Here is a 20,619-nt window from a genome sequence, read left to right as displayed (position 1 = left end):
ACTTGGGGCTATAGAAGCTGAGGGAATCAAGAAAGGCTTCACATAAAAGCCACCTACTCAGCTTTAGCTGGGTGGGCCTTTAAAGGAAGCTGAGAACTAAAGAGACAATCAGGGAAGAAGTGCATTCCAGGTATGGGGGCCATCCAGCCTGTATGGCTGCAAATATAAACCAAAGTAGGAGAGAGTCTGAAGAAGAAAAGCTGGTTAACCATGCCAAAGGCTGAAGGAAATCCAAGAAAGAGAAGAGTTTAGAAAAGTTTACTGAATTTGGAAATCTAAACTGTCTTGTGACCTGCGGGAATGTAGTTTCTGTAAATTAGGGACTAGAAGCCATACTACAAGGAGTTGGAGGTTTGTGTGGGTGGTGAAGAAATGGTAGGTGGAAGTGTAGACTAGACTTTCTTAATGTCTAGCAATGAAGGGAAAAAGAAATACCCATATAGCATAAATAGTTTAAGGGATGTAAAGGAGGTGTTTTTAGAGTAAATCAGACCTGAGCATATTTGTAGGCTGAAAGAAAGGAGTTACTAGAGAGATTGAAAATGAGAGGAAGAAGGAAAGGACATGAACATGATTGATAAAGCAAGGTCTTAGAAGACAGAGGATAGGGTGATATTAGAAATACAAGGGAGGGTTCAGCCTCAGCTGGGGACAGTCCACTTCAACCTTTGGAACTCTGATAAATGCATAATTTCAGAAAGCTATGGTGAAGCACCTCCTACCCCCAAATGGAAAGGCAATGGACTGGAGGTATGGAATCAATTAACACGCATTTATCAAGCACCCGCTGTGTGCCAGACATGTGTTCAGACACAAGAGATGCAAAGTCAAAAATGAAACCATGAGACATGGCCAAAGCAGTCATTTGTTTTGCTTGACCACACTTACTAAAAAGAGGAAGAAGGTAAAAATGGCAGGGGGGAGAGGAACGATGGGAATGGACAGTGAGATATTAAAAAAAGGAAAGAATATAATTTTGTAAAAGAGTGTTGGGTGCATGGGGGTGAAGGAGGAATTGAGGGCTCAGAGAGAGCCAAAATTAGCAATCTCCACTGTGGAAACTATGAAGTAGAATCATTGAGAAATGAACACATATAGATTAGCAAAAAGCAGTGTCTAGTAGAGGTTAAATAGCATGAATTTGGAATAATCCAGAAGTGCAGTTTTATGATTTCCTCCAACTGCCCTATGCTGTTCCTTCCATACTTGAGATCTGAGATGAACAGAAAAGAACTCAAAAGAACTATCACTTCCGTCATTCTGGACACCGTGTCTCTTAGTGCAGGCTATGACTATGCCAACTTTTAGACAGCTGAGTCACAGTGTTGAATCACATCAAGTTTGCAGAACAGTGAAACCTTCAAGTCTTTTTCATGTGATCTGCTGTCTTGCCATCTCATCCTTGTGACACTGATTTTTTTTAAACCTATCACAGGATTTTATATTTCTCTCCATTTAATTTCACCTTCTAAGACTCTGGACGTCTTTTTGAATTCTGCCTTTGGTATCCTTTAGGTTTAGCTCCATCATCCACTGTTACTCTCACACCCATCGTCCTTCCAGAAGCTGTGGAGACCTTCCTATAATCACCTCTGGGCTGTCTTCTCATTTTCCTTCTACCTCTCTGACTGTTCTTTCACAGATTCTACCACTGGGCGATCACAGGATTATTGATTTAGAGAATGAGGAGCTTCAGAAGACATCTAGGCAAACTCCTTTACTTTTCAGATTTCAGTTTACTCCATTATGGAGAAAATGGAGGGCCATGGAGGACAAGTGAAGTATCAGAGACAGGATTTGAATCCAGATCCTCTGATTTCAGAGCCAGTGTTCTTTCCACTATATCACACTGCCTCACCAAGAGGTTCATCTCTCTCCTCTTGGCCCCTCAGTGTAGTGTCCTCAGTCACCTCCTTTGGTCCCTATATTCTCTCCTTTAGTGATCTCATAGTTTACAGTGGCAGAAATATCATCTCTACTCAGAGGACTGCCATGTCAATGTATCCATCCTCAGTGTCTCCCCTAAACTCTAGTCCCACCTTCTAACTACCTGCTGGACGTTGCCACTGATCCACTGGCACCTCAAACTCAACCTGTCCAAAGTTAAATTCATGACCTTCTCCCACTAAACCAGCCCCTCCTCCCAACTTCCATATTTCTGTTAATGATGCCACCATTTCCCAGTCTACCAAAATCAAATACTTCACAGTCAGTTACCGGATCCTGTTGATTCTACTTCCTCATTGTCTCTTGCATACAAACCCCTCCCTACTGACACGGACATCAATTTAGTTCAGGCCCATCATCACGTCTCACTTGAACTATTTCTCTCTGCCTCTAATGTACTCCCCCAATCCCTATCCATCTTTTATATAGTTTTTCAAAATAATCTTAATGCACATCTGGGACCTTATCACCCTTCTCCCCACAGCCCATAAAACCTGTTATATCTCCTCATTGCCTATAGAATAGAATATTAATTCCTTTCTTAATGGCGTGACTAACCTGGTAGTTTGGGGGACACTGTAAATACAGTGTGTATAGAGTTAAGTACAGTACTTGAGAGTCTGTCCTGTGAGCGTCGAGTGGGCTCTATAATGATATGGTTACATGGATAGTAACTGGTTGGAAGATTAAACAAAAGAATGCTACTTTCACATAGCACTTTGTTTTATCCCTAACATACTTAAATATGATACCCAAGATTCCGTGGTATCTGTACATGGGTCTTTTACCACTACTAATAAATTCCTGGGGGATGGAGACTGTGTCTTCTCTGTATTTGGTATCGTTCTCAGTACTTAGCAAAACTCTTTGCAAACAGTAGGTGCTTTATAAACACCTGTCAAATTTAATCGAAAAAAATTTTAACTATTCCTTGTACATCACATAGTGCCTTGCAAAAAGTAGCACTTCATAAATGCCAATGAATGGCTAAATAACAAACAAAGCTAGAAAGTGTCCAGAGGAACTCACCACAATAATGAGAGGATTCAGAATCCTGGCATGTTGAGAAAAGTTATTGCCTTTGGAATGAATACCCTGGAGAACAGAATTCTTAGTAGGGAAGGACTAGCTACTTTCAGATGGTTGAAGTGTTATCTTGGTGAAGAATGTTTTGATTTATTCTCTGTGCTTCTGGAGGGCAAAGCTAAGACCAATGGGTGACAACTACACAGAGGCAAATTTGAACACAGCATAAGAAAGAATTTAGCATTTAGTACTTTCTGCCTCATGATACAATGAATTCCCTGGAAGTATTCAAACAGAAACTAGATCACAACATGTAAATGGGTCAGGGGATCCATGGATGCTGTTGGAGAGGGGACATGTTTTGATCAGTCAATCAACAAGCATTTGTAAAATACCTACTATGTGTTGGTGATAAAAAGATAAAATTAAGAAATTCCCTGTCCTCAATAATCTTACATTCTCTTCTTCCATCTGTGATTCCATAATTCCATGACTTCTGTCCTCTTCTGAAAGACTATGGTGTAGCAGAGGTCTTCAGCCCTAATGGAAACACTATAATTTTAAAGATAGAATACAAAACTATTCTAATTCCTTGGCCCTCATGGAGATGCTGTAATTTTACAGATAGAATACAAAACTATTCTAATTACATTCCTGGGAAGAGTAAATTTTCAAGTTCTCTTCTTCACTTTGCTTCCTTCATCTCTGAAAATTTTTATAGTTTTTCTCTTTCTACCTATAATTTCATCTATCTAAGTCTTTTTGAAAAGTAGAGAAAAGATCTGTTTTGGATAGAACTCCATTTTAATCTCTGAGAGCTCTCCAAATTGAAATTCTTTGATTCTGTAATATATAATCATTTGTCTAAGACCTAAAAAGGAAATAAGCATCAAAGTCCAATAACTTATGTAGAATTCACACTGTTGAGTAAAGTACAAAAATAGTCATTTTGTGTGGTTTGCTACTCCTGGTATGGGTTTCCAAAACAATTTTGTTTTCTCACCTCAATCTATGTGTTTCAATACATCTACGGTTGCACTAGTATGGATACCTCTGGTGCAAAATAATTGGATTATAGAGTTCAAACTACATAATCAAGAGAATTTAAGTTTTATAGTGCCTGGGTAAGAGTTAAGTTTGCAATATCAATTGTTAAGTATTTATTTAATTTACTGGATACTTCCAGGCACATAGAACATATCACTTACACATAAGGAAAAAGAATCTAAAGATGTTTAAAAAATTGTAATATTGGTGAGATTTTTTATAGAGAGAAGTCTGGAATAACTCATAGCCCAAAAGTTATACTAATGGTGGATTATTAAATCCCATTCAAATGAAATTTACAATCCAGATAAGAATTCATATATTTACAAAATTCAAAGAATAAAAAATTTAATAACAAATCAAAATATACTTCCAAGTGAAAAATGGAAATCCTGTCAATTCCTATAATAAGGCCATGCTTGTGATGCTATAGATTAGATCAGAAGTTCCTAAACTGGAGTCCATGGATAGATTTCAGGAGGTTCATGAACTTGGGTAGGGAAAAAAATTACATCTTTATTTAGATATATCTGGCTTCCTTTATAATGCAACATATTTTATTATGCATTTAAAAACATTATTCTGAGAAGAGGTCCACAGGTTTCATAGGACTGCCAAAGAATGCCATAACACTAAAAAGGTTAAGAACCTCTAGGTTAGGCAAAAGTGTTTTTTTTTAAATGGGTCCAATTCCTATATTTTCCAATTCATGTCACACAAATAAAAATTCCAATCCATAGTTATAGACTGTAGCTCTAATCTAACATCTAATGTTGAAAATGTATGCTATTATTCATCAGATGGGGAATAGAGGGTAGAAGATTCCACAAAACCTGTCATTATTACTGGAAAAAAATTCAAATGCATGTTTACCAAAAGTAGGTTACAGAAAGGGCATATTTGCCTGAATTGGTGTTAGCATTCATTCTAAAAGCCCTAAATTCAGTTTCAGATCCTTTTCTGGTACTACATAAATCTCATAAATTACTTGATTACAAAATTTTAGAAATGGAAGGATCATATGCCGTTAAATCAAGCCCCCTATTTTACAGATGAGGAAACCAAGGCTGAGTGACTCAACGACCTATTCAAGGTCTCATAAGCAGGACTTGAACCAAGATCCACCAACTCTAATGCCATCACTCTTTCCACTGGGACACTGATATCATCTAGTCCAAAACCTTGATTTACCCATAAATCCAGGGAGAAAAATTGACTTGTCCAAAGGGGCAGAATATTGGAATCCAGGTTTTCTAACACCCAGGCTAAGAACTTTACTTTCATTTCTGAAGACCTTTAAACAAGAAAATATGATGGATGACATGACGATATACTTAGAGAAGCCTCGAGAATCAAGTAGAAAACTACTTGAAATAATAAACAACTTTAGCAAAGTTGTAGGATATAAAATAAACCCACATAAATCATTGGCATTTTTATCTATTACTAACAAAGCCCAACAGCAAGGGATAGAAAGAGAAATTCCATTTAAAGTTACTGTAGACATTATAAAACATTTGGGGGGGTCTACCTGCCAAAACAAACCCAGAAGCTATGTGAACACAACTACAAAACACCCTTCACACAAACAAAATCAGATCTAAATAATTGGAAAAACACTAGCTGCTCACAGGTAGACTGAGCTATTATATTAATTTACTTATTCAGTGCTATACCAATCAAACTACCAAAAAATTATTTTATAGAGCTAGAAAAAAATAATAGCAAAATTCATCTGGAAGAACAAAAGGTCCAGAATATCAAGGGAATTAATGAAAACAAATGCAAGTAAAGGTGGCCTAGCCATACCAAATCTTAAATTGTATTATAAAGCAGCAATCATCAAAATACTTGGTACTGGCTAAGAAATAGAGTGAAATAGGTTAGGTATACAAGACACAGTAATAAATGACTATAGTAATCTACTGTTTGATAAACCCAAGGACTCCAGCTTCTGGCATAAGAACTCAGTATTTGACAAAAACTGCTGGGAAAATTGGAAAATAGAATAGCAGAAATGAGACCAACATCTTACACTATATACCAAAAATAAAGTCAAAATGGATGCACAATTTAGATATAAAGGCTGATACTATCAGCATACTGGGAGAGCAAGGTTTACCTGTTCAGGTTTACCTGTCAGATTTATGGAGAGTGGAAGAGTTTATGACCAAAAAAGGGATAGAGAACACTATAAAATGCAAAATGGATTATTTTGATCACATTAAACTGAAAAGTTTTTGCATAAACCAAGCCGATGCAAGCAAGATTAAGAGGGAAGCAAAAAATGGGGAAAGAATTCTTACAATTCTTACAACTTCCTGATAAAGGCCTCATTTCTAAAATATATGGAGAATTGAATCAAATTGATAAGAATACAAGTCATTCCCCAATTGAGAAATGGTCAAAGGATATGAATAGGCAGTTTTCAGAGGAAGAAATTAAAGCTATCCATTGTTGACGGAGTTGTGAACTGATCTAACCATTATGGAGAACAATTTGGAACTATACCCAAAGGGCTATAAAAAATGTGCAAACCCTTTCACCCAGCAACACCACTTCTAGGTCTGTATCCCAAAGAGATCATTAAAATGGGAAAAGGACCCACATGTACCAAAATATTTACAGCAGCTCTTTTTGTGGTGGCAAAGAATTGGAAATCCAGTGGATGCCCATCAGTTAGGGAATGGCTAAACAAGTTATGATACATGAATGTAATGGAATACTCTTGTGCTATAAGAAATGATGAGCAGATAGACTTCAGAAAAACCTGGAGATACTTATATGAACTGATGCTGAGTGAAGTGAGCAGAACCAGGAGAACACTGTACACAGTAATAGCCATATTGTGTGATGACTAACTTTGATAGACTTATTTCTTCTTAGTAATGTAAGGATCTAAGACAACTCCAAAAGACTCATAATGGAAAGTACTGTCCACATCCAGAAAAAGAACTATGGAGTTTGAATGCAGATCAAAGCATATTATTTGCTCTCTCTCTCTCTCTCTCTCTCTCTCTCGTTTGTCCTTTCTTGTGGTTTCTCTCATTGGTTCTAATTCTTCTTTATAATATGACTAATGTGAAAATAGGTTTAATATGATTGTACAGATATAATCTATAGCAGATTGCTTGCTGTCATGGGGTAGGGGGAGGGGAGAGATGGAGAGAAAATTTGGAACTTAAAATCTTGTGGAAGTGAATGTTGAAAACTAAAAATAAATAAATAGTTTTATAAAAAAAGAATTTTTTTAAAAAATGAAATATGATGGAAGAGCTCTGATTTCTTGATTCTTAAAGAAATAAAGTTATAGGATCAATTTAGTTTAAAATAAATATAAAACTATTGCCTCATGCTACACATTTAATAATAACCCTCTTTCTAACATCTCTGGGGTGTTTTGAGCATTGCTTAAAGCTAAGATAACTAAGTTAACATCCACAACAGTTTCATTCTTTAAAAACCCAAAGGCCAGGGCCTGTATTTTTAAAATAATATTAAGCCTGTTAAAAATAGTATTTCGTGGAATTCAGTCTAGACCATGAGGCTGAATACTACTTAATATTTACAAAAACCCCTTATCCAAGCATTATGTATTAACTTCCATGCAGTATTATATTAGCAAGGGCCTTGCTTTTATATATAATAAAACAGTGAATTCAGTTATTTAGTCTGCTCTTCAATCAATGCAGATTGCCCTATACTAAGGCCCCCTGCAGAAATTGATATTGACCATTGAAAAGGTGAAATGATCAGAGTGCCCATGCTATGTCATAGTAATCACCTCACTTTTCTGAAAAGAAACCAAGATCCTGAATAATGAATTGACTTGTTTAAGATTAGTGGCCAAGTTGGATCTAGAACCCAGTGTCTTCATTTCTTGGTCAAGAACAGGACCTGATTTTTTTTTTCTTTTCTGTGGCCTCCCTTTTGTTCAATGATGAAAACCTCTTGGGGCAGGCAAAGGTGAGAGAAAAGCATCAATCTCCGAGCTCCTTCTCTGGCCCGGTCTTCTGAATGGATCTCAGGGAAGACTGTTGACAAACAAACTAACTATCGTGGGAAAGCAAGCTGTAAAGGAAGGAAAAAGGAAATATGTCCCTCCTTCTTACTAGGAGATTTTAAAAAGGTTTTTCCCCCTAGGGGCAGGGGAGGGAACCATAAATGTGTATTCAGAGAAGCCCTGCCTTCAGGAAGTAGCTATTTTACATCAAACTTCATCTTCCAAATTAAGTGGGTCTTACAGAGCCAATAAAGAAGAGAATGAGTACTGTAATAATTATAGCTAGTACTTCAATAATGCTTTAAGGTTTGCAAAGTGCTTTACATGTGTTCTCTCAGCTGATACAACCCCAAGAGGGAGGTGCTATTATTAACTATTTTACAAATAAAGAAACTGAGGCTGAGAGGGATTGAATGTGCTCAAGGTCACAAAGCTAGTAAGTGTCTGAGGCTGGACTCAAACTCAGGCCTTCCTGACTGCAATAGGTCTACTGCTTCATGCTGTTGCCTCTAAGAAAATCCTAAGTGCACTGGAATACCTCTCTCCCACACTCCCCTATAGGGAATGACTTTTGACTCCTTTTGTATATCCCCGCACTTAGCATGGTGACTAACACACAGTAGGTACTTAATAAATAATTACTGATTGTCAAAAAATAAATAAATATAAAAGATAAAATTTTATATTTGCAATTCATTTGCATTTCCTCCCATTGTTATTCACTCTATATGTGTTTTTAGATAGGAAACTGGCAACATAATCAGATCTAAATGAAATATATGTAGATTCTAGGGAAAAATAACAAAACATGGCCGATTTTCCCTTAATAAAAAGGTGATAACGGAAGAGCAAAACCAGTGTCAAGCAGAACCAAGGGCTCAGCCCTTACCCATGACTTTATAGCTATAAGAATCAAGAAATCAGAGTTCTTTTGTTATGTTTTCTTGCTTAAAGATCTTCAGAGATGAAATTCTTATTATTGAGCAAGTTGGGAAAGTGATCTGGGACATATGCAATTAGCAAAAATAAGGAGAAAGAGTAAAATAAACAGGTAATGTTGACTTCAGAAGAGTAAAGGTTTAAGGATGTTAGAGAAGGAATTGTCTTCAAGTGTCAAGGAAGCAAGATTTTAAACATCAGTAGTGTGTAGTTGCTCCAAATGCTCTTGCCCTCAGGAACTCTCCTGACCCCTTAATAGGGGGATAAGATCTCAGAAGTTCAGCTAAAAGATTAATGAACAGAATCAGTAATATAAATAAACTTCTAACAAAATATAGCTCATTTTAAAGAATACCATAAACACAAAAGGACAAAAAGCAAATTGAAAAAGGATATTGGCTCTAATAAAATAAGACCATTACAACGTACCCCAGTTTTTCCAATGAAAAGGCAAAGAAAGGGGCAGCTAAGTGGCACAGTGGATAGAGCACTGGTCCTAGAGTCAAGAGAACCTGAATTCAAATCCGACCTCAGATATTTACTAGCTGTGTGACCACGGGCAAGTCACTTAACCCCAATTCCATCGAGAAAAGAGAAAAGACAAAGACTATTGGAAGCAGAGGGGACTTTGGAGAAACTTGAGTAGTAAAAAGTCAATGATCATGAAAAATCAGTTTTAACCTTTATAGGGAGAAAAGCATGCTGATGCCATGCAAGGAGTGTTAGACTTAGAGCTGAGGAAATAAGTTCAAATCCTTCTTCTGATGTTACTACCTCTATGACTTTGGGCATGGCACTTGGCTTTTCTAAGCCTTTGTTGTTGTTTTAATCTGTAAAATAAAGGGGTTGGACCCGATTATCTAAAGCTCTCATTCATTATTCCTGACACCAAAGCCCACCAATCCTACCATCACCATCATTAGCATCATTCACTGGCATTCATCAGTTGTCTCCTATGTTCCCTCCTCCCTCTGCCTCTCCTTCTCTGTCCTCTCCTCTCCAGCTTCTTACTTGATGGCTGAAGCCTGCCTCCTTAACTTCGGGTTTACTGGCTAGATTTCTTTCTCAAAAACAAAGCTTTAAAACCAATTCACTCTGGAGCTCATAGATTGGACAATAGGTCCCTGCCCTCCTAGAACAGAGTGAATGTAAATACCAAATAGTAACTGTTTCTCTTTTGGCCAGGAACCCTGAGGGTGTTCCCCTTACAATTTGATTTTTTTTTTTGAGTTTTGATTAAAGAGGCCATCCCTTGATTAACTTCTTAAAGAGGACTATTCATTAAATGAGTATTACCTCACTCAAAGTGAGAACCTTAGCCTGAAACGGCCAAGGTCTCCTGGTGCATCCTGGGCCATCTCCAGTTGTCCTGGTGAATATCAGGCCACTGGACCCCCGTGGCTCTGGAAGAGAAACTGAGGCTGGTGACCTTGCACAGCCCTCCCTCAGTCAAATTAAAGTCAACTTCAAATCATGTCATCATTTTCCTGATGGCATGGTCCTCTTCGAGAACGAAGGTCAAATACAACAACCTATGTTCTAGGCATTGTGCTATGTGCTAGCGATACAAAGAAAGGTACGTTCTAATAGAGGAGACAAGTGCAAACAATTATGCAAATACAAAATACATACTGTGTAAATGGGAAGTAATCTCATAGAGAGCGGACATGGAGGGTGACAAGAAAGGTCTCTTACAATAGATAGGATTTGAACTGAGTCTTAAAAGAAGCCAGGGGAGCCAGAAGGTAGAGGTAAGAAAGAAGAGCATTCCAGGCATGGGGGACAGTCAGTGAAAAGTTACAATCAGGAGATGGAATGTCATATCATATGAACAGCAAGATATGTAGGATCCTAAAGGAAGCAGGAGAGAGTTAAATGTAAGAAATTTTGGAGAAGACTGAGGGAGAGGAGAGAGAGGAATGGACATTATAGTGATTATGTGAAGGGCTCTTGTATGTTGCAAGAATTAGATTTGTTTTCTTGCCTCCCAAAGGCTCAATCAGAGGTAGTGGTTGGGAATTGTAAAGAAGAAAATTAAGTCTTGATATAAGGAAAAACTTTCTAACAGTGAGAGACATCCAAAAATGGAATGAGCTACTTCAGGAATTAGTGGATGCCCATCAATGGGCAACTTCAAACAAAGGTTTCATGACCACTTGTTGGACTATTTATATAGAAATTATTTTCCAGATGTAATTTAGACGAGATGCCTGTGTGTTCATTTCTTACTCTGGATTTGGTGAATTTAGGGGTCTATTTGAAAAGTAACTAATTAAATTAAAAATCTAATCTGGAGTTTGTTTGTTTGTTTGTTCTTACTAAATCTAGTCAAAACTTAGCTGGATACATCCTGATGCTGGGTGATTCATAAGAAGCAGTGACGAAAGCTTCCCTGCAGCCCAGCAATCTAGACTTACTGCAAATCGTTGCATATTTCTTGGGATACAGAGTGGGGATGGGCAGGGGTTGGGACAGAAATCCTAGAAGTGATGAGCTTTCCCTCCAAACTTCCTTCTTCTAAAAGGGGAGGACATGAAAGGAAACATCCTCCTTCTTAGTGGGGTGCTTACTGAACATAGTGTTCTTCATGCTCCTCTGTGCATTTTGGGACATGTTACATAAGACCTAAGTCAGAAATCACATACTGCATGCTCATTTCAATTGTTCAACAAGTTTTTTTCTTAAAGAGAAAGAAAAGAGCAACTCTATATTAATTGCAATTCATACCTACTCAGAGAAATACAGTATCTATTTTCAAAATTCTTTATATCCTCTGACATTCCTTATATCATACTTAGCTAAGGTTTGAGATCATTTCAATTAAATTGTCAGACCTGATGAAAAATGGTCCCTTGGGTCACCTTTAAAATTCAAGACATTTTGAACAATCTTTCTGACATACACTACTCATTAGTAGGTGATTACTGACAACTGGATACATGTGGTTAATCAAACATAAAATTGCTAAATAGTTCAGAAATGATGCTTTGATATAAACATCAAAACAGAAATAATTCAAAAACCAAATGACTGGTCACAACAAATTTTCTTTGTTAACTGTAAGTGCAGCAACATCACATAAAACCATATTTATTAAAATGATAAAGATATAAAAAAGTAATCTAGCAATCAATTAACAAGCATTTAAGTGTCTGCTGTGTCAGGCACTAGGGATATAAACATATAGAATTAAAGAGTCTCTGCTTTTCAAAGAACTTCCGATTTTGTAAGTACCCTATACCTCAAGGTCATATCCTTATAATTACCTATCACTAACTTTCTCTTTCCCCTTTGATCTCTCAGGGGTTAGACCTCAAAGCTGTCTAAGCTTTCTCTCACACTGGGGAATTCACTTTTTCCTGACTTCAGTTCCTGACCCAAGTGATTCTGGAAGGGTAAAACTGGCCATAGCTGGATGCCAGTCCCTTCTCCTTCAAGCCTAAAGGAGCCCCATACACATACCAGTGCTTGCCCTAGTTTTCTTTGTTCTTTAGTCTTCTGGCTGGGTTCTGCTATAGCAGGATATTGACATGACAACATAATATAACATAATAAGCCATAGACAGAACACACTTCTGCTTTCCAATACCTTCTCCTTCATAGGGCAGGGGTTGAAGGAGAGGAAGTGAGGGAAGCAGCAGGCAGAGTTGAGCTCTGCTGCTTATGGATAGTGGGGTGAAGTCAGGTCAGGGAATAACCACTCACAGAGACTACAACAGCAAAAAGAAAACTAAGTGGGTCCCTGAGCCTGTGCTGCCCTGCCAGATCATAGGGATTGTTGGAGGAGTGAGTGCTGACATTAAGTATTAATTGGTAGCTTTCTATGCTATCAATTCATCAGATTATTACCTCTTTAAATTCCTTGGTATCTGTGGAGAAGGCTACAATTACTTTGCCTTTTATGCATAACTCTTATTTCAGGGAGTTGTGAAAGATTATGAAGATCAGAAAAAATGTCTAGTCCTCAATATTTTTGGGCAGATGATTCAGAAGTCATCTCAAAATCATATCTACTTCTGCCATTGTGCTATTAGAATAAACATCAAAGTGCGACAATTCCTGGAGCCTGGGACTAGGGGATCCTAATCTGTCTACAAGCAAGCTACACCATAGATCTGAGTGGTCGGGCACTGGAGGGGAAAGCAGATGGGAATCCAAGATGGAATCATCTTCCATTAAGTGAGCGCAACCTGCTCTTCCTCGTGAAGTACTAGAATGCTTTAAGAGTGAGGAGAAGAGAGAGAATACAGTGTGCATGCTCCCTTTGCAGCAAAAATAAAAAGGCTGAAGTACAGGGGCCTCCCATGAGGAAAGGAGAGAATTAGAAGCAACCTAAAGATACAAAGGACTTGAGAAAGACCAAACAGGTAGGCAGAGCTCATCTTCGTGAATATTGTACCAGTACATGCTACAGGACTTGATGGACTGAAGAGAGTCTGTTATCTACCCACAATGCAGTTTCCAGGGTAGGATGATCAGAACTTTGTCCAAGGGCACCAAAATTTAGGTCATCCGCTCCCTTCTGCGTCTCTTTGCTGTTCCACCCAGACTGACAGACTGTCTTCAGTTTCCACGTGTTTGCACCAGCTGTCTCCCATGCCTGCAGTGCTCTGCCCCCTCATCTCTGAATCACAGAATCCCTCTTTCAAAAGTCTCCTCAAAATCGCCTTTTTAAGAAGTCTTCTGTTTTTGCAGTCCTATATGCTCAGATCAATGGCATTAAGGCACTGAACAAAGGCAAGGTGGCTTCTGAATCATAAAAGACAGTTAAGCTATGTTTGCAGTTAATTCAGTTCAATTTGATTCAAAAACATGTATTGAGTGCCTTCTGTTTGCACAGAGCTGTGGTAGGCTCTAAGGAAGATGCAAAGTTACATCACCAAGTTCAAAACCTTGAAGTCACTCCACTCTACCTTGCCACATCCCACACACTCAATTAGTCTCCAAGTCTTATTGATTCTGCCTCCTAAATGGTCTTCCCATGTCAAAAATCCCTCCTCTTTGGCCTAGTGGCTAAAGTGAGGATCCCGAAGAAAAAGTCTGGAAGACTATGCATGACATCAATTGGGTAATGTCCAACAAATTATGATACATGAGTTAATGGAATATTACTGAACCATAAGACATGACAAATATGGAGAATTCAAAAAAAGCATGGGAAGATTTGTAAGAACTGATGCACAATTAGATCAGGAAAACAACATAAACAATGACTTAAACCATGTAAACAGAAAAATAAGAAAGATAATAAGACAAAATAAAGTGGTTGTAAACATTATGATCAAGTTTGGGCCTGAATAAAAGAATTAAGAAAATGTATCTCTCTCATTGGATGAAAGATAAGGGTATGTGGGTGTGATATAATGCAAATACTATTAGATACATCAATAATTTGGTGGGTTTTGTGAAACTGCTTTTTTTCTGTTTCTTTTAAAATCCATTATAAGGGATGGCTTTCTGGATGGACAGGAGAGGCATATTTGGAAATAAATATGACTTTAAAATAAAAGGTTTCAATAAAAATAAAATAGATGCATGATATTGTATAGAACTCTGTTCACTTCTACTTAGCAGACATTTAAGCACTATACTAGACACTGAGAGATTTATAAATTTTTTATTAGATGGTTTCCCCATTCAAAAATCCAATAGCCTAATAGGAGATGTGACACATATACAAATAACTGAAATACAGAAAAATATATAATGAATATGTAAAAGACACAAAGCTTGGGCAGTGGGTAGAGGATATTCTAGACACAGTGAACAGTTTCATCAAAGATGTGGAGGTAGGAAAGTATGTCTACAGGGAATTAGCAAGTAGTTCATTTTAGTTGTGATTTAGTCTGAGTTGTGGGGAGTGATACGAGATAAGAAAGTAAAGATGGAGTGGTGGCAGATGGTGAGGAGCCTTCAATTCCTGGTTAAAGAGTAGGAATTTTATTCAGTAGAAATGGGGAGCTATTAAATGGTTTGGAATAGAGAAGTCACATGATCACATTCAAACCTTAAGGAAAATAAGTCTAGTAGTATGAGAAGGACAGACTTGAGTGGGGAAAAGAATGGGGACAGAAAGGTCTGTTATGGGTCTGTGGCAGTATTATAAAAGATGAACAACTCTGAAAGGCTTAGGAACTCAAAGAAAGGAGCAACCACAATTCCAGAGGACTCATGATGAAACATGTTACCCACCTCCTAACAGAGAGATGATGGATTTATGGGGTAGATTCAGGCATGAATCTTGGGGGGACATGGTCAATGTGGGGAATTTGTTTTGCTTGACTATACATATTTTTGTTGGTTTTGCTTTTGTTTTTCTTGCTTTCTCAACTAAGGGGTGAGGAGGAGGTGAAAGGGAGAGAATTCAGAGCTCAAAATAAAATAAAATTGAATTTTTTTAAATAAGAAAAAAGGAGTCTGTTGCAGTAGGCAAGGGAATTGTGATGAAGGCTTCTACCAAGATGCTAGCAATGGAAAGATAGGAAATGGATGCAAGAAACGTTGCAAAGTTTAAATCACAGGACTTGAGAAACAAGATATCTGAAAGATAATCAAGAACATTTCTTATACACCTACTATGTGCCAGTCATTGTGCTGGCACAGAACAAATCCTCTGAACACAAGAAGTTGAATGAATCAAGGTGTTATAGAGGAACAGTGAAATCAAGAGGAATATGTTTTGGGGAAAAGATTATAAGCTCATTCCTGCATGTATTTTATTTTGGAGCTAGTGGGAAATCCAAGAAATATCCTATCAACAATTAAAGTTCAAGAATAATTTGTAATATCCTCTTAACCAGAACTTGTCATTTCCCTCCTATTCCAGATAAATAGGAGTCACTATGGTTTGTGATGAGAATCCCAGGGTAGAAAATGAAGAAATTTCCAGGAAGTCTTGACTAAGTGAGAAATCTGTGACCCATGGCATGAAGTAAATTTAAATGATGTATCTGGAGCAACCTAGAAGGACCTACTTAAGCCATTCTTTCTTCTGACTGATTATAATAAAAAGCACTTAGATAATTTCTCTCAGAAATATAACTGTAAACCTTATTATTTTAAAAAATACATCATCAGACCTTTGAAAAGTTGAAATAGTATGATGGTATCATATGCTGCAGACTTAAAAATAACTCATTTTTTTAAGTATTACTTACTTATTGGTCTTCCTCTAAGAGGATATTTCCGCAGTTTTTCAATTATATCAACAATAATTAAGGAAGCCAGAACCACTGATACTGGTAAGTCAGGTAAGGTGTCAGGTAGTGTAGCTGTGTTGGAGGCATTCTTTTGGACCTGTTTTAAGACAACCAATGAAAAACATTTACAGAACTGTCATTCTTCATAAAATACCTTTCCCCACTGTGGAGCTGTGTATCTAAATAGTTTTACTGACATAAAAGAAGATTTAATTCCCACCACCCTCCCCCCCAGCTCAACTAATCACAGATGATGAATTATTAATTGATTAACGAGGTGTTTATATCCAGTGATCCTTCCATAAAGTATGAAGACCTTTCTCTAAGTGAATTGGAAGGGAGTAACCCCATTAGCTGATGGAAGATAGTTACACTCATAAATAATCCTTAAAGGATAATTTCAGTCAGTTGAAAGGCAGTTCTAACAGGAAGGCTAAGAAATATCATGCCAAGTGGCAAGCAGTATGAAGACATCATGAGAAGCAGAAAGTCTTTGAAGCCCTGCAGTTCCAGATATATAAGTTACTTTGGCTATACATGTTCCTTGTTTGTATAACTCTTACAATATAGACTAAATTTATATCCACTCTTCTCACAAGTGCCATATGTATTTCTAAGAGAGTGCACCACAGGTTTCCATGAGGGAATGTTTTGTAGCTACTGTCTTTACTGTGCCATCTGAGTAAATGGACTCCAATAAGCAAAGATTTTATCTACTAGTTGACTATTAATGTACAACACACCAGTGGGGGCTCGCTCGTTATGAAGAAGAGGAGAAGTAGCAATACTGAGGAAGACTAGGAGGAGAAGGAAGAAAAAAGGAAGAGGAGGATAAAGAGGAGTCATGATAGGAGAAGTAGTAATACTAGGAGAAGGAATCTGGCCTTAGACCTACCACTTGTGTGACCCTTGGCAAGTCACTTGATTTCTGCCTCAGTTTCCTCAACTGTAAAATAAAGATAATAATAGTACCTTCCTCACAGGGCTGTTGGGAGGATCAAATGAGATATCAGTAAAGTCTTTAGCACAGTGTTTGACACATTTTTTGGTTGTCATTCAATTGTTTCCTCAGTCATTTCTGACTCTTTGTGACCCCATTTGGGTTTTTCTTGGCAAACATACTGGAGTGGTTTGCCATATCCTCCAGCTCATTTTACAGATGAGGAAACCAAGGCAAACAATGTTAAGTGACTTGCTCAGGGTCACATAGCTAGCAAGTATCTGAGGTCAGATTTGAATTCAGGAAAATGAGTCTCCCATACTGTAGGCCCAGCATTCTATATACACTATGGTGCTACCTAGCAACTTGGCACGTAACAGGTACTTAATAAGAGCTTATTTACCTCTTGTTCTCTCTTTCGTAGAAGGGATGTTTCAATGGGAAGGCTAATGTTAACTGTAGGTTGAAAGACGAAAAAGGCATCGAGAACTTTTTCAAAGAAAAAGCCTCAAAGTAAAAGGAAATGAAGGAAAAAATAAATATGAGGAGAAGCTAAAGACTCTCTCTCCACCCAATGTCACCCAATGAAAGTATCTCTATCTAAGGCAAGTGACAAAGGTTATAAAGCAGATCTAAATACTAATTCATGCTTGGTGATACCAACAAATAGTGGAGACCACACAGGACTGTGACGTAAGAGGCCTGGATGTTAGTCCCGCCCTGCCATCATTTAGCTGTGTGCCAGTGACAATCTCTCTGGGTCTTAGTTCTTCATCTGTAAAGTATGGGGCTTGAACTAGATAGCCCTTCTAAAAGTTCTAGATACTGATCATTTTAATACCCAGAACAAATTCAATATAAAGAAATGATTAGTTTGTTTTTAGGGGCAGACAGGTGGTGCAGTGGATAAATCACTAGGCGTGAAGACGGGGAGAGCTAAGTTCAAAATTGGCACCAGATACTACCCAGTTGTGTGAAATTGGGCAAGTCACTTAACCTCTATTTCCCACCTCAATCTCCTCAAATGTGATGTGGGGATAACAACAGCACCTCCCTTACAGAGTTGTTGCAAGGATTAAATGAGATAATATTTGCAAAGCACTTAGCACAGTGTCTGGCACATAGTAGGTACTTTAGAAATGCTAGCTACAATGATGGTGATGGTGATGGTGGTGGCAGTGGCGGTGGTGGTGGTGGCGGCAACAGCAACAGTGGTGGTGGTGGTGGTGATAGTGGTGGTACAATGGAACCAGCAATAACTGGAGTCAGAGAGGAATTCAACTACAGAACTTCTTACAGTAGCTCCCTTCCAGCTTTAGACCAATGGCTCTATAGTTCCCTGCTCATAGGAAACAATTTCCATCAACCTTACTATATACTCCCTCTCCAGCCCTAAGTTTTCATATAGTGACAATGAGAATATAAAGAAAGTGATGGATATGAGTCCACCTTCCATAACTTTAACATGAACCCTCCACATCACCGCCCATTGAAATACTTTTCTTCCTTCAAGGCCCAAATCAGATGCCAACTTTTCCCAAAAGCCTTCTGTGATCTGCCTTCTTTCATAACCAAAACCAATCTCTTTGCCTCCCATTTCCTATGGCATTTTGTGATGATATGTCATTAGTTCTAATCATATTCTACTCTATATCATCTCCATAGCTTCTCATCACTTTTAGATTTCAAGTTCCTTGAGGGATAGGGCAGTATTATTTCTCATCTTTATATCTTCAATGCTCAGCAGGTGCTTAATAAGCATATATTGAGTGAATGCTATGTGAATTCTGAAAATTCACACATTACTTAGTGACTGTCCAGATATGATTTCCAGTTTCAGGGATGATGAATTCTGATAAAACGATAGGACTCCCATGGTAGACACTCAATAAAATAACGTTTATTGGTTTTTGTACATGGTTCAAAGAAAATGTGCTTAGTTTCCACAGAACATCTTTCCAGTAATCTTGTGAATTTGCCTAGCCTACTTTTTGGAGAGGGAGGTGACTTTCCCATTGTCTGCTGTTGACTTGGTTGTTTCTTTGTTCAGATGTGTCCACATAGAGAATACTAGAAGGTTCTATTATTTCATCAATGTAAGAAACCACCAATGCAGAATGCAACCCGTCTAACTTAGTAGACAAATCCAGGAAGTTTCCTAAAGCACATAGTGGTTAGGTAACTTGAGCAAAGTCACCAAGCAGAATGGAGAGAGGATTAGACTTGGGCCCCGGAAGAGCAAAGTTCAAATCCTGCCCCAGACCCTCTTGCTAAATGCATGAGCCTGGACAAGTAACATAACTTTGGATTGAAACCACTTAACACTCCGCATACAATGCTCTATGCCTCATGTCTTATTATTTGGAGCACATAATTAAAGTGGAACAAGAATGAAAAATAACTGTCCTATTTGTCAATCAGAATTAACAAACATGAATGATTTGGCAGAGGAAAGATGGAAACAGCTCCTAAAGCAAGAGTTCTTAACTTGTGGCAGCATGGACTCCTTTGGCAGTAGTGAAGTGGATGGATGTGTTCTCAGAATCATGTTTGTAAATAATTGTAGGAAATGGTAAATTTCAGTTAGACATCAGTGAAAATAAAGATTTAATTTTTTTCTGATCCAAGTTCACAGACTCCCCAAAACTATGGACAGAACTCTTGGGGCAGGGGCTTTTTTGAACTTAGAATTTTTTTTTGATAATTGCATTTTATTATTATTGGTTACCTTTGTAATCTTATATCTAGAATTTCAAAACATAATTATGAAAAGGGGCCCATAGGTCTCCCAAGACTTTGAAAGGGGTTCATGACACAAAAAATGTTATGATCTCTGCCTTAGAATGTTTGTTGTTTTTCATCCTGAATTTACCTTGAATATTAAAAATTTCTAGAAATAAATACCAATGGGTAAAGGTCACATATTCCTTTATATCACATATCCTTCCAGCTCAGAATTAAAATTTATGCAGTAAATTATTCCTATAAGTCTAAATATCAGAAAATTGCAGTGCCCATCGGGAGGATTGGTCTTCAGATAATTATTCAAGTGGACAATGGCTGATGAAGAATATTTTTCCCTTTTGGTTTCTCTCTTTCTTCTTTTTTGGTGTTCCCCTTTGAGGAGCACCTCACATGTCTTCCTCAATTTTCTATTTCTCTGAGTCCCACATTGAAATATTCCACAGAGGTCTTTCCTTTTGCAACTGGGTGCCCCAATCCCCACTGCTCTGCCACTCAGAGCTTATTATTCTCATGTTCTCACCCCTATCCCCAAATTGACTGTAACAAGGCACACAAGCCTTTATTTTAACCCCTCAGGGTCTGATTTTTACCCAAAGTCAATAAAGAGAGGGTGCAGATTAGAAGAGATCCCCAAGGCCCTTCTTCCCTTTCCTCAGTAACATACGGTTTGTGGTAACATAACCCTGACTCTGCTGGTAACATTCCACTTATCTTGCAGCATGAGGAGGCCTGGATTCAAAATCAGGATCTCCTTTTGAATGTTGGCTATACTA

At 37.9% G+C, this 20,619-nt stretch overlaps 1 protein-coding gene across 1 annotated transcript in view; it reads right to left on the bottom strand.

Moving 5' to 3' along the window:
• The window catches only part of TMEM236 (transmembrane protein 236), a 43,633-nt gene that overhangs the window by 14,215 nt on the left and 8,799 nt on the right, over positions 1–20,619 (bottom strand). The window contains exon 3 of the mRNA XM_036758739.1: positions 16,120–16,258. Coding sequence (XP_036614634.1) covers positions 16,120–16,258 — 139 coding nt within the window. The remainder of the gene's footprint in view (positions 1–16,119; positions 16,259–20,619) is intronic.

This window comes from Trichosurus vulpecula, chromosome 5 (assembly GCF_011100635.1).
Source record: "Trichosurus vulpecula isolate mTriVul1 chromosome 5, mTriVul1.pri, whole genome shotgun sequence".
In the NCBI taxonomy this organism is placed as follows: Eukaryota; Metazoa; Chordata; class Mammalia; order Diprotodontia; family Phalangeridae; genus Trichosurus; species Trichosurus vulpecula.
This window is presented reverse-complemented; position numbering and strand designations above follow the sequence as displayed.